Genomic DNA, 13,050 nt, shown 5'->3' with positions numbered 1-13,050 from the left:
AATACTTTAATTTCCATCATGAGAAAAAGTCAACACAGTCATTATCTCTCTTCCTCACTTCTCTCGCTGTGTAACACACATACATACACACACACACACACACACAAATTGAATGTAAATATCTGACTTAATATTGATTGAGGTTGATATATGTACAAAATTATATATATAAGCCTCATATATACACTTATACAAGGTGGCGGGAGGTTATATATTTTCATTATATATGTAATGAAAATTCAGTGCCAAAATATAAATAATTTAATGTCCCTAAGTGTTTCATCTGTTGTTGCAATACTGTTTACAAAGGCAGTGTTTATTTTATTCTTCGCTGTTTCTGGAGTGCATCGTCACCCAGTGTCACATGACATATAAGAAAAGGTGAGGACGTGAATGTCATTATGCTTATAGCATGCACTGATTGTAAATTATATTGCTTCTGCTCAATCTTGCCATTATCATTATAGTTATTGACAGTTATCATTGTTATCAGATTTGATGTTGTATGCACTACGTTGATGAAAAATTACAAACTTGGCTGCTTGCTGTGATGCATTATGTATTTATTTACAACTGATTGTTTGAACAGTGAATGTAGTGTCATTCACTGTGCCACATGAAGGATCTTGGAGACCGTTGCTTTGTAGACTTAATTCTTCTCTTATCATCAGTAGCATTTCTTTGCTTCATATATGAATACACTCTTTTGAAGGCAGTAAATTATTTGCTGAACTGGAAATAAAGTCTCTGTTGAATGGTGTAAAACGTGTGGAAACAAGCTTTTATTTTTCCAAATAATGAGGCTGCACCCACATTTGTGCATACACAAAACATACACCACATTGATACATTTATAACTCATCCAGAATATCACAATGGAAAAGTATGTTATACACTTTAGAGATTATTTTCAACCTTTATGGCTTTTTTCTTTGTGGCTTACAGAGTAGGGCTCCAGGAAATAATAATAATAATAATCAGTATAAATCTGTATTAGTCCCACTGAAGAATGTGGAGTTGTAGTTTCTACTCTGACCAATAAAGGATAACGAACATAGCATTATTATAAAAGTATTTACCGGAAGTTTTAGCCTTTTCTCAACTTTGACGCTACCTTGACGAATTTAAATGTTGCAGTTCCCCGTTTTGACCACTGGAGGGCAGTAAAGACTCATGGTTTGCAGCTAATGGTCCACAGTCAACTGCGTTGAGTCGAGGTCGAGGATGTACCACTAATATTGAGTGATACATATTGATATTAGTTACAAATACTGATATTCACAGTCATACAGGATTATTTATTTGAATGCATTACATGGTGTAGTTGTTAATAAAGTCTATATTTGTGATATAGATAAACATTATATTATTCAGTATGAATATCTGTATTAGTCCCACTGAATATTGCGGTATGGTTTCTACAGTGACAAATAGCGGACAACGAACATGATCATTTTATTATAATTTCAAGTTGGTAGGATTCTTCGCATTAGCTACTTTGTTTTGAAAGTAATTACCGGAAATGTTAGCATGCTCTCATGTCTGCATTGACGCTACCTTGACAAATTTAATGTTGCAGTACTTCTCTGTGACCACTAGAGGGCAGTTAACCCTATAGGCCCTAAATGCACGGGTCACTGTCGTCTCTCCCTTGATGCTATGAACATTGTTAGAAGGGTAGACTGATCTCCACATCAGGAAACTGTTCTTATTTGCAATAACAACGGTAATATGAGTTGTGCGTATTAATGTTCAAAACGATATTACTGGCATTACTGTGCATTAGCCGCAAATTAAATTTTAGTGTTGTAGTTCCTAATTGTGACCACTGGGGGGCAGTGCAAACCTTTCAAAGTAAAACAACCAAACAAGACAGTCGTGTTTTTAATATTTTGTCCACTAATATATACATGGAGGAGGACAAAACATACACATCAAAACACATTTATACTGCAGTGCAATTTAACATTAAAGAATGCCTTCAAAAATCTGGACCATAGGCCTGTAACTGGTTACTGTTTAGTTCGAGCTACATAAACTGCATAAAATAATGATTTTTTCCAACTGTATTGCTTTCACAGTCATCGGCTCAAAAACTATGGGCCTTATTAAAAAAGACATAGTATTTGGGTAGCCTATGATACACTGTAACAGTCACCTATGTACTGTAGGTATTAGTAACACACGTTTCCATTCCTAAGGGTGGCAGTAACTCATGCCACAAATAGAAGAAGCAGAAGAAGAAAACAGCGGAAGAAGGTGTGCTAGTTTCGTTTCCGATTGACCTATTTAGCTTCTCCCATTAGCATCAGTTAATAATCTTTACGTCCAACAATGGAATTAGCTGTTCTTAATTTAGCAGTTTGCGTTTTTTGATGGCTAGTTTCTGATTTTTTACCTAAGAAGCGGTACAAAACAAAGGAGCACTGCTCGCTTAAAGCGTAGCAAAAGAGACTAGCTGTTGTTAGCCACTTTGATTTAGCTAACGTGAGGCTGACTGCGATTAAAATGAGTTCTCAAACGTTAGCTGCGTTGTAAATTCATCTGTGTGGGTTTGGCTGTTCATATTAGCCAGCTAGCTGAATATTGATTGCTGGCTGACTACACATTTAGCTGTCTTGGCCTAGCTAGGTTCACTCTTGTAGTTCCCTTGGATGTTCAGTGTGGTAAGTACAATTTGTTTTAAGCTAACTTAATATTGTTTGATTGTATTAGCCTGATTAGTTAGCATCTAACATATGAACAACTAACTCGATCTCAGTCAGTGCTATCATTTGTATGTGCTGTAAACTGACGGTACTTGTGGTTGAAGCCAGCTTAGTTGTTGCTAACATTATGTAGATTAACACCTAACTTTGGTGATAGCTACGGTCAGCTCTTCATAGCTGTGGCACTGCTGTAGCACAACACGCCTCAGTCAGTTGACAGGACTACGTGCTAATGTAGGATGATTTATTACATTAAGGAACAAGGGCTGTTCTGAAACAATGCTTCCTGCATCCCACTGAAAAAAGCTTGGTAGTTAACGGATGCGTATTACACACAAGGAGGAAGGAATTAGTCACTTTTCTTTCCTTTGTTTTGCAGTTTGGAAATTAGATGTTCATTTGATGTCCATTGAGGGTATTTTCACATCCTTGTGTTTTGTCAAATGAGTGGACAATCATTAAAAAAAAGTACCAAAACAAAGTACAGGACACACAATGGGTGTGGTTGAAGAATCTGTCTTTCTGGTCGGATAAACAGAACCATCATCTTTCATCATTACAAAGGAGATGTTGTGGTCTCTCAATGTCCTGCCCCAGCATTGTTCTCACTACACTTCTTAGGCTTTTGGTGTCCGTTACAACAGCTGTTTCATGATGATGTAGCCTTCAGACAAGCTACACATGAGGGGTATTGTATGTAGGAATGTCCCAGAATTTAACTGTAGCATTTAGCCTAATCATAATTCACACAATGGGGCTTGATTACGTGCATATCCCCACCTATCAGAAGCACTTACTCCATTTTCCAGTGCACGCGCTGGCTTCTAGCACTTTTAATATTTCATGCAGGATGTGGTACCACATCTGGTGTCTGTGCTGCTTCCATAAATACAAATGATCATGTCCTGTTCTATATAACAACAAGAGAGACAACTGAAATTGTCACTATCCACATTTATGTTAATAAAAAATCATTCATCACTTGTTTTAGTCCAAATCTGTGCTATAAACGTGTTCTCCCGTATTACAGTCGGGACGTGACTCCTCAGCCCCATGTCTGCTGAGGCTTCAGTTGGCAGTAATGCTGCTGACTCGACCCAGTCTGCTGTTTCCCAGCCTGCCTTCCACAACACAGATGAGTTCAGAAATCGGGGACTGCTGGGGAGCAAGTATGTCAAATTAAATGTGGGTGGCTCACTGCACTATACAACCGTCCAGACATTAAGCAAGGAAGACAGCATGTTGCGGAGCATATGCAATGGAGGAACAGAGGTTACCATAGACTCAGAAGGTGAGTGTATGTGTCTGTCTGGTGAGCACTAACCTCTTTACTGGATCCACATTGTGATCCACTTGACAGAAAGTTTCACACTTTGATATTGATACTGTTGTCAAAATCTAAAAACTATTTCCACATTCAATATTAAATAATTGTGAGCTCAAAGTTCGCTGTGAGGCTAGAACCACATTGATAGCAGACCACAAAAAGTAACAAAGATTACTGAAGAAGGAAAATTACTCAAAATAATTTCTCCGTCTTTCCCAGGTTGGGTAGTTTTGGATAGGTGTGGCAGACATTTTGGGCTGGTTTTGAACTTCCTGCGCGATGGCTCGGTACCACTTCCAGAGGACCACAAAGAACTGGATGAGGTGCTGAAGGAGGCCCAGTACTATCGGGTCCAGGGACTCGTCCAGCACTGCCTCAGTGCCATGCAGGTAAATAGATGATACTTATGTGTACAAGAGCATCTACAAACACACATTCAGATGTAAAGCATAAAATAATAATAGTAATATATAAAATAAATGTAATATTTGGACAATAAACTTTCAGCATTATTTTTGACATTAAATAGAATCAATTATTAATTGATTATTTATTATCCACTTGATACTCACAAAAAAGTTTTAGTTGCAGATGTATTTTAATGGGCTTTTCTTTGTTTGCCTCCAGAAACAAAAGGATGTCTTTGAAAGTGTGTGTCGCATCCCCATGATCACCTCCACCAAGGAAGAGCAGAAGATGATTGCTACTTGTAGAAAGGTAGATTGCGTTTTATTTCTTTATCAAATGACCCACTGACATTGTGAAGTTGGTGTTCTTTGTATGTACACACAATTTGTAAAGACAATGTTCGACTTATAGACTACTACTACTGTTTTTTGTCTCTACAGCCAGTAGTAAAATTGCAGAACAACAGAGGAAACAACAAATACTCTTACACCAGGTAAAAAAATCAAGGCTGACATGTGTCCTACAGAGAGTATGAAAAGCTATTTGGCAACTCCCATGTTGCTACAATAAACTATCAACTTTCACTTGATCATCAGTTTTTAGCTTCAGTTAATCGTCTCGTTACTTACTCTTTGTCTCTCCCTGTGACCAGCAACTCTGATGATAACCTGCTGAAGAACATTGAACTGTTTGACAAACTTGTGCTACGATTCAATGGACGCGTCCTGTTTGTCAAAGATGTGCTTGGAGATGAGATCTGCTGTTGGTCTTTCTATGGTGAAGGCCGCAAGATTGCTGAAGTATGCTGCACTTCCATCGTCTATGCCACAGAAAAGAAGCAGACCAAAGTAAGCATGGCACAATGTGTACACAAAGTCCTTAAAGCGAGTTTGACATTCTAGGGAATACGCTCATTCGCTGTCTGATATTGGGTTGGACAACAGTCCGTTAGCCTGACTCTGTCCAAAGGTAACAAAATCTGCCCACCAGCACCTCTAAAGATCACTAACTAACATATATCTGGGACAGAGCAAGGCTAGATGTTTCTCCCTGTTTCCAGTCTTTATGCTAAGCTAAGCTAACCGGGTGCTGGCTGTAGCCTTTATATTTTAACAATACCATTGATTAGAAATGACACATGTAAGTCATATAGCTGTACTTAAGTGAATCACTGCAACGCTATGAAGCAAATGCTGCTGAACTCAACACGACACTTTCGCTACACCAGTTACTTGCAAACACAGCAACCCATTCTATTGCAAGTCTATACACTTAAATCACATGCTAGTATTTTTTGATACTAACATTTCTGCTTTAACAGGCTAAAACTAAAACAAAAAAACTACTGTATATTGTCCACAGCAAAGATATCGTGAGTCACTCACCACCAAACTTGAACATCTGTGTTTTTAGGTTGAGTTTCCTGAGGCTCGAATCTTTGAAGAAACCCTCAATATCCTCATTTATGAGAATGGCAGAGGATCCGGTCCAGGAGGCTTGCATCTTTTAGATTCAAGAGGCTCACTGGGAGCTGGCCAATCAGAGGAAGAGGGTGCTGTGGGAGGTGACAGGCGAGTAAGACGGATCCACGTAAGGAGGCATATAATGCACGATGAAAGAGGGCACGGTCAGCAAACTGTGTATAAGGACTAATAATGTGAAAACAGAAAACATGGGAGAGTGACTTCATGTATGTTCATTTTTTTGTTGGATGCTAGCAGAATGAAAGAGATATCCTTGATCGAAGGAATAGCTTGGTAGTTATTTAAATGTGTTTAGACATCACTGCAGAAATGTAGGGGTTGATGACTGATGTAACTGAAGTAAGAGTCGTTTGGAGATGAAAGACACTTCTGTTTACAAGAAAACAAACTGTGTACATTATTTAAATAGGAAATGTGTAAAATTACATGGGACATGAAACTGGCATAAATATTACTTGGCAAATGTAAAGGAACCTCCTCAAAGTTACTGAATGGGCTCCAAAACCCAACTCCCACCCTACAGGTGAGTTTGTATTCCTAGAGCAGACAGCCCGCTGTTAATGTGGGTGTTGATGATATGCACTGGCGCCCTCCTCTGTGTTTGACTCGTAGGAAACACTGTGTCAGTCTGTGTATTCAGGTTGTGAAACATCTGTTGCCTTTTCATAAGTCGGACTGTTATGCTGCTTGACAGCGATGAACAGAGGACAGTCAAGTTTAGCTTAGATATGTTAACACTGGAATAAAACTGAGTAGCCGTTCTTAGCGAGGTCTTCTATGAATGAGATTGTTGAGCAGCTCCATTTTCTTTATTTAAATTATTACTGCTGTTGCTTCAAGATGTTTTTTATTAATTAATTTATGAACCTAATTTATTGTTTGGTATTTAACGTATTGTATGCAATCTTTGTGTTAACTAGTGCTCACGTGAGTTATACTTTTTGGAATGATATGATGCACTCTATAGCACACTTCAGATTTTGAATTTACTCCTGTAAATGACTTAATAGTGAACTTACATTTCAGTTTAATGTTTCAAGAGGAACCGTGACCATTTCTTTGATATTGCATTTTCTTCTGAGCCATGATTTTTCACTTTTGCTTTATGTCTTACACCCAGCCACTGAAATTTGTTCAAAGTAATTGGCCATACAGTGATGATAAAGGTAATTAATACTGGGTTGTATTTTTATTTCCCTCAGGGAGAGGATAAGTATTTTCTTTCTGATATTCACCAGTGTCTTGTGTAAACCTAATCACTCTGAATACTGAACAAAAACATTGAATGAGAGCAATATGTATCTCAGACCCTTTTATAAAATCACCTTGGAATACCTTAAAATATGCACTAATATAACTTCCGTCCAATAGTGGTCATGGGAATGTTCTGAATAAATTACTTTACCAACTTTAGCTTCTTGGTCTCATTTTCCCTTCTTGTATAATAAAGAAATTGACTCAAACACATACATGTTACAGAGGGACAGGACATTTATCACTGGTTTACTTGATATGATACAAAACATTTCATTCATTCAAACTGCTGATTATAGGAATGTAATCTTAACAGATGCTCAATACAGTGGCATGAAATATTTGGACGTTATTCAACATTATTGTACTCTGGTGTATGGAACAAAACTCAAGTCAAGATTTTAGCTATTTACCACGGCACTGACAAGTTATTGAAAGATACAGTCCAATATTTTATCAATATCAATTAAAACACTTTTCTATTTCACCATGGCCGAGGTAACAGTGTAAAAGGAAGGTACAACTAAATCGTATGATAGGAAACAGAAAGTAGAAAGGACTAGGACAATAAAGGTGAATAAAATAAAATAAAGGCAGATAAAATTATAAATCTATGTAGTTATATTTAATTGTATAAAAACTCTGTGTTCATGAAATTGTAAAGAGTTTATGAAACATGTTAAATCATGAAGGAAAAGCGTAACTATAGGTTATCTCTTAGAAAAACGACATTTGTGAATAAAACATTTTCCCATTAAAATCATTACATGTATAATAAAATCTAAATGACCTCTTTAGCTTAAAGTTTAAAATTGTGTTTATACCGTTGATAATTGCAGCTAAAATCTGAACAATCTCTTTATAGTAAAGAGATAAATGAGTAATCCAGTCTAATTTCTACAAAAAACTACGAGTTGTCCAAGGTTTTATATTTTGTGTTGTGAAAGGGCGTGGCGCTGGTGTGACGCCACTTCCTGCGACGAGTCGGTCCCGCCGCCGCCAAAAAAAGAAACCACCACAATTAAAAATGATGGTGTCAGTGAAAGACACACAAAGTATCCGCAGGTTTGTGTGTCGTCAACTCCGTGATGAGCCAGACCTCAGGTAAAGTTTAAACATCGATGAGTTGATTGAGCAAGAATAAGAACACAGGTCTTTGTGCGTTGATTGTTTGCGTGTGTTAAGAGTTAATTGTTCCTAACTTTGGTGTACATGCAGGACTAAGGCAGTTAACAGAAATACCCCTTAGCATATACCTTTTTAAACACTGCTATCCAAACCAGCTGCATGTTGCGTTAACGTTAACATTGCAATTACTGTAACTGTCACCAATACACACGTGACACAGGTTGATAATGTTATGGATTGTCATCACAACACAACGCTGTCAGCCTATTTAGGCGAAGTTAGCCTCGCAAGGCTTAAATGTAACATTAGGTAGCCGAACTAGCTTTGTTCAAAGTTAAGTATTAGCTAGTGTAAGTGACGTGCCCAGGATTCATATTTGCCATCATAGTAGTGAATGAGCTATCAATTTTACACGACAGCTCCTGGTGGGAAGTGGTATCTTTCAGTGGACCAACAGTGCCAAACTTTTGGTTATTAAGTTTTGTGCTGAAAGTGGATAGAGTAATGTGCACGCCTATTTTTTAGTAATTGTAATTGGTTAAAATTGGTTTCTCTCTTTTTTTTAGAAGTAGTATACATTTTAGTTGACTATTTGGAATCTTTTGCTTCGGTGATAAAGAAAAATACACCGTGCAACACATCTACATGATATATAAAAACTCTAACTTGTATAGTAGTATTGTACTAAAAGTAGTGCCCACATAGTCACAAACGTTTCCTGCACAAAATAAAGTGTTGTTTCTCCATCTTGTTGTGAATTGTTTGGCCTGTGTATTGTTGTAGAGTGAAAGAATCAATTCTGTGGGTAAAATCTATGAGTTGAAATTTGATGTCCCATAGTATCCCGGTAGTGATTGTAATATTCTAAAAACTAAATTTCCTTCTTGACTTACTTCTGAATTTGCATTTGACAGTCACTTCAGGATGTTCAGTGTCCATCTGTTTTAGAAATCAAGTCATTCAGTATAATGTGGGTATGTTAAATATTGTTTTCAGATGTTAATTACGTATTTTACTGTAAATTACCTCCTGCCTCACCTTGATGAAATCTTTCTAATGTCTTATTCCAGCACACTGACCTTAAGAATTTTAAAAGGGCGATATCTGGCACATGTGCAACATGAATCATTAAGTCCAGAGGCCAGACACTTCATGAAGCGGGTGGTAGAAGAGGAACTGATGAAAATGCAGGTATCTGAATTCTTCCTATACACCTTTTATATATGTTTCTGTTGAGTGTTGTAGACTTTTGCACACACATCATTTTCAGTGCTTAAGTTATGACTGTCATCATCATTTTTTTTTTCCTGCCAGGCCAATGATGGAAGTGAGTTGGACACCAAGAAGCCCCAAAACAAAAGGAAGAGAGAGAAGGAAAATGACAAGGTGATGAGTGGGAGAGAAGATGAAGATGAATCCAGGGCAAAGAAATCCCGTTGTCAGCCAAGCTCATCATCAGGTCATCATCAACTATTCACTTTACAGAGATATAGAATAGCTGGAACCAACAAATGTTTGGCATTAGATTTCTGACAAACGACTAATCGATTAATCGACTAATTGTTGCAGTAGGACACATACATTCAGCAATACTAGTATGTGGCTGAACCTCAACTATGGAATAAAGCAGCAAGCTAGTCACAGCTTGGCTGTGGAGAAGGACTGGAGATACAGATACATAATTGCAATGGAAGTTAGCATACAGTAGTACTCTTGTCATTATTCCAGTCCTTGGTCATATATGTATATATGTATATATATATGTATGTGGTTTATTTCACAAAAGACAATAGTAGCAGTCATTTGTCCATAGACGTCCATAGCGCACTTTTTAGGTTGGCATACCACTCATTGGAGGGAGTTGCCATTTCAGATGATCTCACTCACTACTTTTCAGTGAGTATTGTTGCTCTGTTGTAAACCATGAAATGTTGTCTTTTCATGTTTGGTGAATGCCAGAATCGGAGGATAAAGAGGACTGCAAAACAGGAAGTGAGGAGAGGGAAGAGGTAATGCAAATTAAATCTGGATCTGGGGATGAAGATCAAGAGGTGAAAAAATCACAGCGAAAGACAAATGGAAACCGTGAACGGCAGATGAACAGTGAAGACTCTACAGATGAGGAAATTAATGAGGCAGAAAAAGAAGGGAGTGAGAGTGACTGTCCAAAAGAAATGGTGAAAAAGAGTGCAAATACAAAGAATGGAGAGACAAGAAGTAGAAATACAAGTCAAGGAAAGAAAACCTCACAGAGCGATGAAGAGAATGAATCTGATACGGATCAGTCAGAAAGGAGCGACAAAATCAACGGCAATGACTCCTCAGACAACAGTGAAAAAGGTGACTATGGAAACTCAAACATACATTTAAATATTCAAAATTCTTTATTTGTCACATGCACAGAAATACAAAGTAAAACATGCAGTGAAAGGAAATGGGTGCTCAGTCAGTTACTGTGCAAAAATAAATCAAATAAGATAGAATAGTGTGTATATATTTTGGCCATGTGACTGCAGAGGCATTTATATTGTCACGATTTTTTTACATGACATGATATAACTTTCTGTTGTGTTATGCAGAAGAAAAAGTCTCGGTGGAAAAGAAAAATAACGACCCAGACTCAGATTCATCGTCACTTCCCTCTGTGGAGGGTGAACAGGATAGTGTGACAGAAAATACAGTAGATAATAAAAAGAAGAAAACAGTGAAAAAAGGAGGAGAGAAGAGCGCCAGAAGTCAAAAGGTTAGCCCATAAGTGATGTTATCAATAAGAATCAGAAGAATCGAGCTTTGTTAAGTTTTTATTAAGTCTAAATAATCCAATCAATTATATTTTGTTGTAATGTGTGATATTTATGATGGTATAGGACAGTAGAAAAGCAAAGATTAAGTTTTGAAAATGGATCACCAAAATGTAGGTGTATATTGGGTAATTGTAGATTAGAGATGAAGAATAAACATTGCATCTTGTCTTCACAACCTGTCCGTCCTCGAATTCATCCTGCAGGATGACAACAAAGCAGTCGTGAGGCTCAAACGCTACATCGCTCTCTGTGGTGTGAGGCTGAACTACAAGAAGCTCCTTGATGGCTGTCGCTCCATTCACTCCCAGGTGGCTGTTCTGAAGAAGGAGCTTGAAGATCTTGGCATCCATGGTCAGTGGGAATACTTTCACCTTTTTAACAGACCACACAAACCTGGCATAATGGCATATTTTTGAGTCCCAAATTCAGTTTTACATTTGTCCATTATAAGGTGGTCTTTTCTGTTCATTCTAAGTGGTAAAAGAGTAAAGGGGATATTTGTGACCGCCAGAGAATGAATCCTAATGTTTTTGATGTCCCTTGACCTGTTCTGTTGTGTCACCAGAGGGCCACATGCAAAGAAAATATCAATATGCTTATAAAGGAATGATGGGCGAGACAAAAACAAAAACTTTCAGTAGACTGTATGTTTGTAAGTAAAACTGTTTTCATTTTCTTTACTCTGAACCATGGGTTAAAGTGATGTCTGTATGTGTTTTCACACAGGTCAGCCATCTATTGAGAAATGCAAAAAAGTCAGAATGAAGAGAGAGGAAGCTCAGGAACTTGCTGAGCTCGATGTCAGCAACATCATTGCCACTCAAGGTAACTGTTTGTCTCTTTTCTTGGTTTTACACCCATTACTATAAGCTTTTACAGTTTTCTGGAGGAAAAGAGTATTTTTAGGTAGCTAAGCAGAGTTTCTTTCTATACTTACTTACTGGCCAAGGAAAGTACACAATTTTGCTATTGGTTCCCCTTAATTCGGTTAGACTCCAACCACACACTTGCTTTGAAACAGTAATTTTTTGAATCTACATGATTTAAAAAACCTGTACCAACACAAAATACTAATGAATGCAAGCTAACTTTCTAGAAAAGCAAACTAGTGTTAATGTATTGGGCTTGGCAATTATAGTGCACAGTGTGCCCATAGTAATGTTGTTGTTGCAACCTTGGCTATAATTTTGGAGTGATTGAGTCACTAATATAAATTAAATGTATCATTGTATTGCATACAAAATATAATAATATTGATTGATGAGACCCAATAATGTGGATACCTCTTTCAGGTCGGCCTAAACGAAGAGCCTCAGCGTGGCAGGAACAACACGACCCCCCATCCCCCCCATTCAACACTCGCAGAGGGCGCAGAAGAGGAAAAGACTGGGCCAACCTGCAGGGGATCATCAGTGATGATGCCGATAGCGACTGACGGGGATAATTCCTCTTACAAATGTTCAGAGACTACTTGGATATGGACTTTCCTTTTTCCTTGTACAAGTTGTGTTTTGGGCTTCACAGATTATTTTGATACTGATACTAAAAATTTCTGAAATGTTTCACAAAAAAATGTATATGAATTAAATTGATACATAAGGTATCAAAATATGAGTGATGATAAAAAAAAATGTTTCATGTATATCCATGTTCAATTTCAAATAAAAGTATTGTGCTCTCAAGGAACAACCAGGGGATGAAAACATGAAGCGTGCTGATTTACTATTGCTTTTTTTGACTGAGGAGGGAGGCCAGCATGACCACAGGTTTTCAATGTTAAAAAAGAAAAATGGCAATTGTAAGTGTTCGTGTGAACACTTATTTATTTAATTGTTTCTGTGTTTCACATGGAAACATGTTTGTCTGCGTCATGTTTCCGGAACTAATGTAAGTAAGCTCTCACACATACGGAATATTTCGCAGACGGACTGGTCCTA

The 13,050-nt window shown here is 37.5% G+C and overlaps 2 protein-coding genes across 2 annotated transcripts; both read left to right on the top strand.

Annotated features, from left to right (window-relative positions):
* Window positions 1-2,369: 2,369 nt before the first annotated feature.
* kctd13 (potassium channel tetramerization domain containing 13) lies at window positions 2,370-6,680 on the top strand. Its single transcript, XM_070923289.1, has 7 exons — window positions 2,370-2,666; window positions 3,739-3,999; window positions 4,255-4,424; window positions 4,663-4,752; window positions 4,884-4,936; window positions 5,096-5,291; window positions 5,857-6,680. The coding sequence occupies exons 2-7, from the start codon at window positions 3,762-3,764 to the stop codon at window positions 6,094-6,096; spliced, it is 987 nt and encodes a 328-aa protein (XP_070779390.1). The 5' UTR covers window positions 2,370-2,666; window positions 3,739-3,761; the 3' UTR covers window positions 6,097-6,680.
* A 1,528-nt stretch (window positions 6,681-8,208) lies between these two features.
* Window positions 8,209-12,757, top strand: hirip3 (HIRA interacting protein 3). Its single transcript, XM_070923695.1, has 8 exons — window positions 8,209-8,285; window positions 9,380-9,500; window positions 9,624-9,768; window positions 10,269-10,649; window positions 10,889-11,052; window positions 11,317-11,464; window positions 11,840-11,938; window positions 12,406-12,757. Exons 1-8 carry the CDS (start codon window positions 8,209-8,211, stop codon window positions 12,546-12,548), a joined length of 1,278 nt encoding a protein of 425 aa, XP_070779796.1. The 3' UTR covers window positions 12,549-12,757.
* Window positions 12,758-13,050: the final 293 nt, after the last annotated feature.

Source organism: Enoplosus armatus, chromosome 17 (genome assembly GCF_043641665.1).
Source record: "Enoplosus armatus isolate fEnoArm2 chromosome 17, fEnoArm2.hap1, whole genome shotgun sequence".
In the NCBI taxonomy this organism is placed as follows: Eukaryota; Metazoa; Chordata; class Actinopteri; order Centrarchiformes; family Enoplosidae; genus Enoplosus; species Enoplosus armatus.
This window is presented reverse-complemented; position numbering and strand designations above follow the sequence as displayed.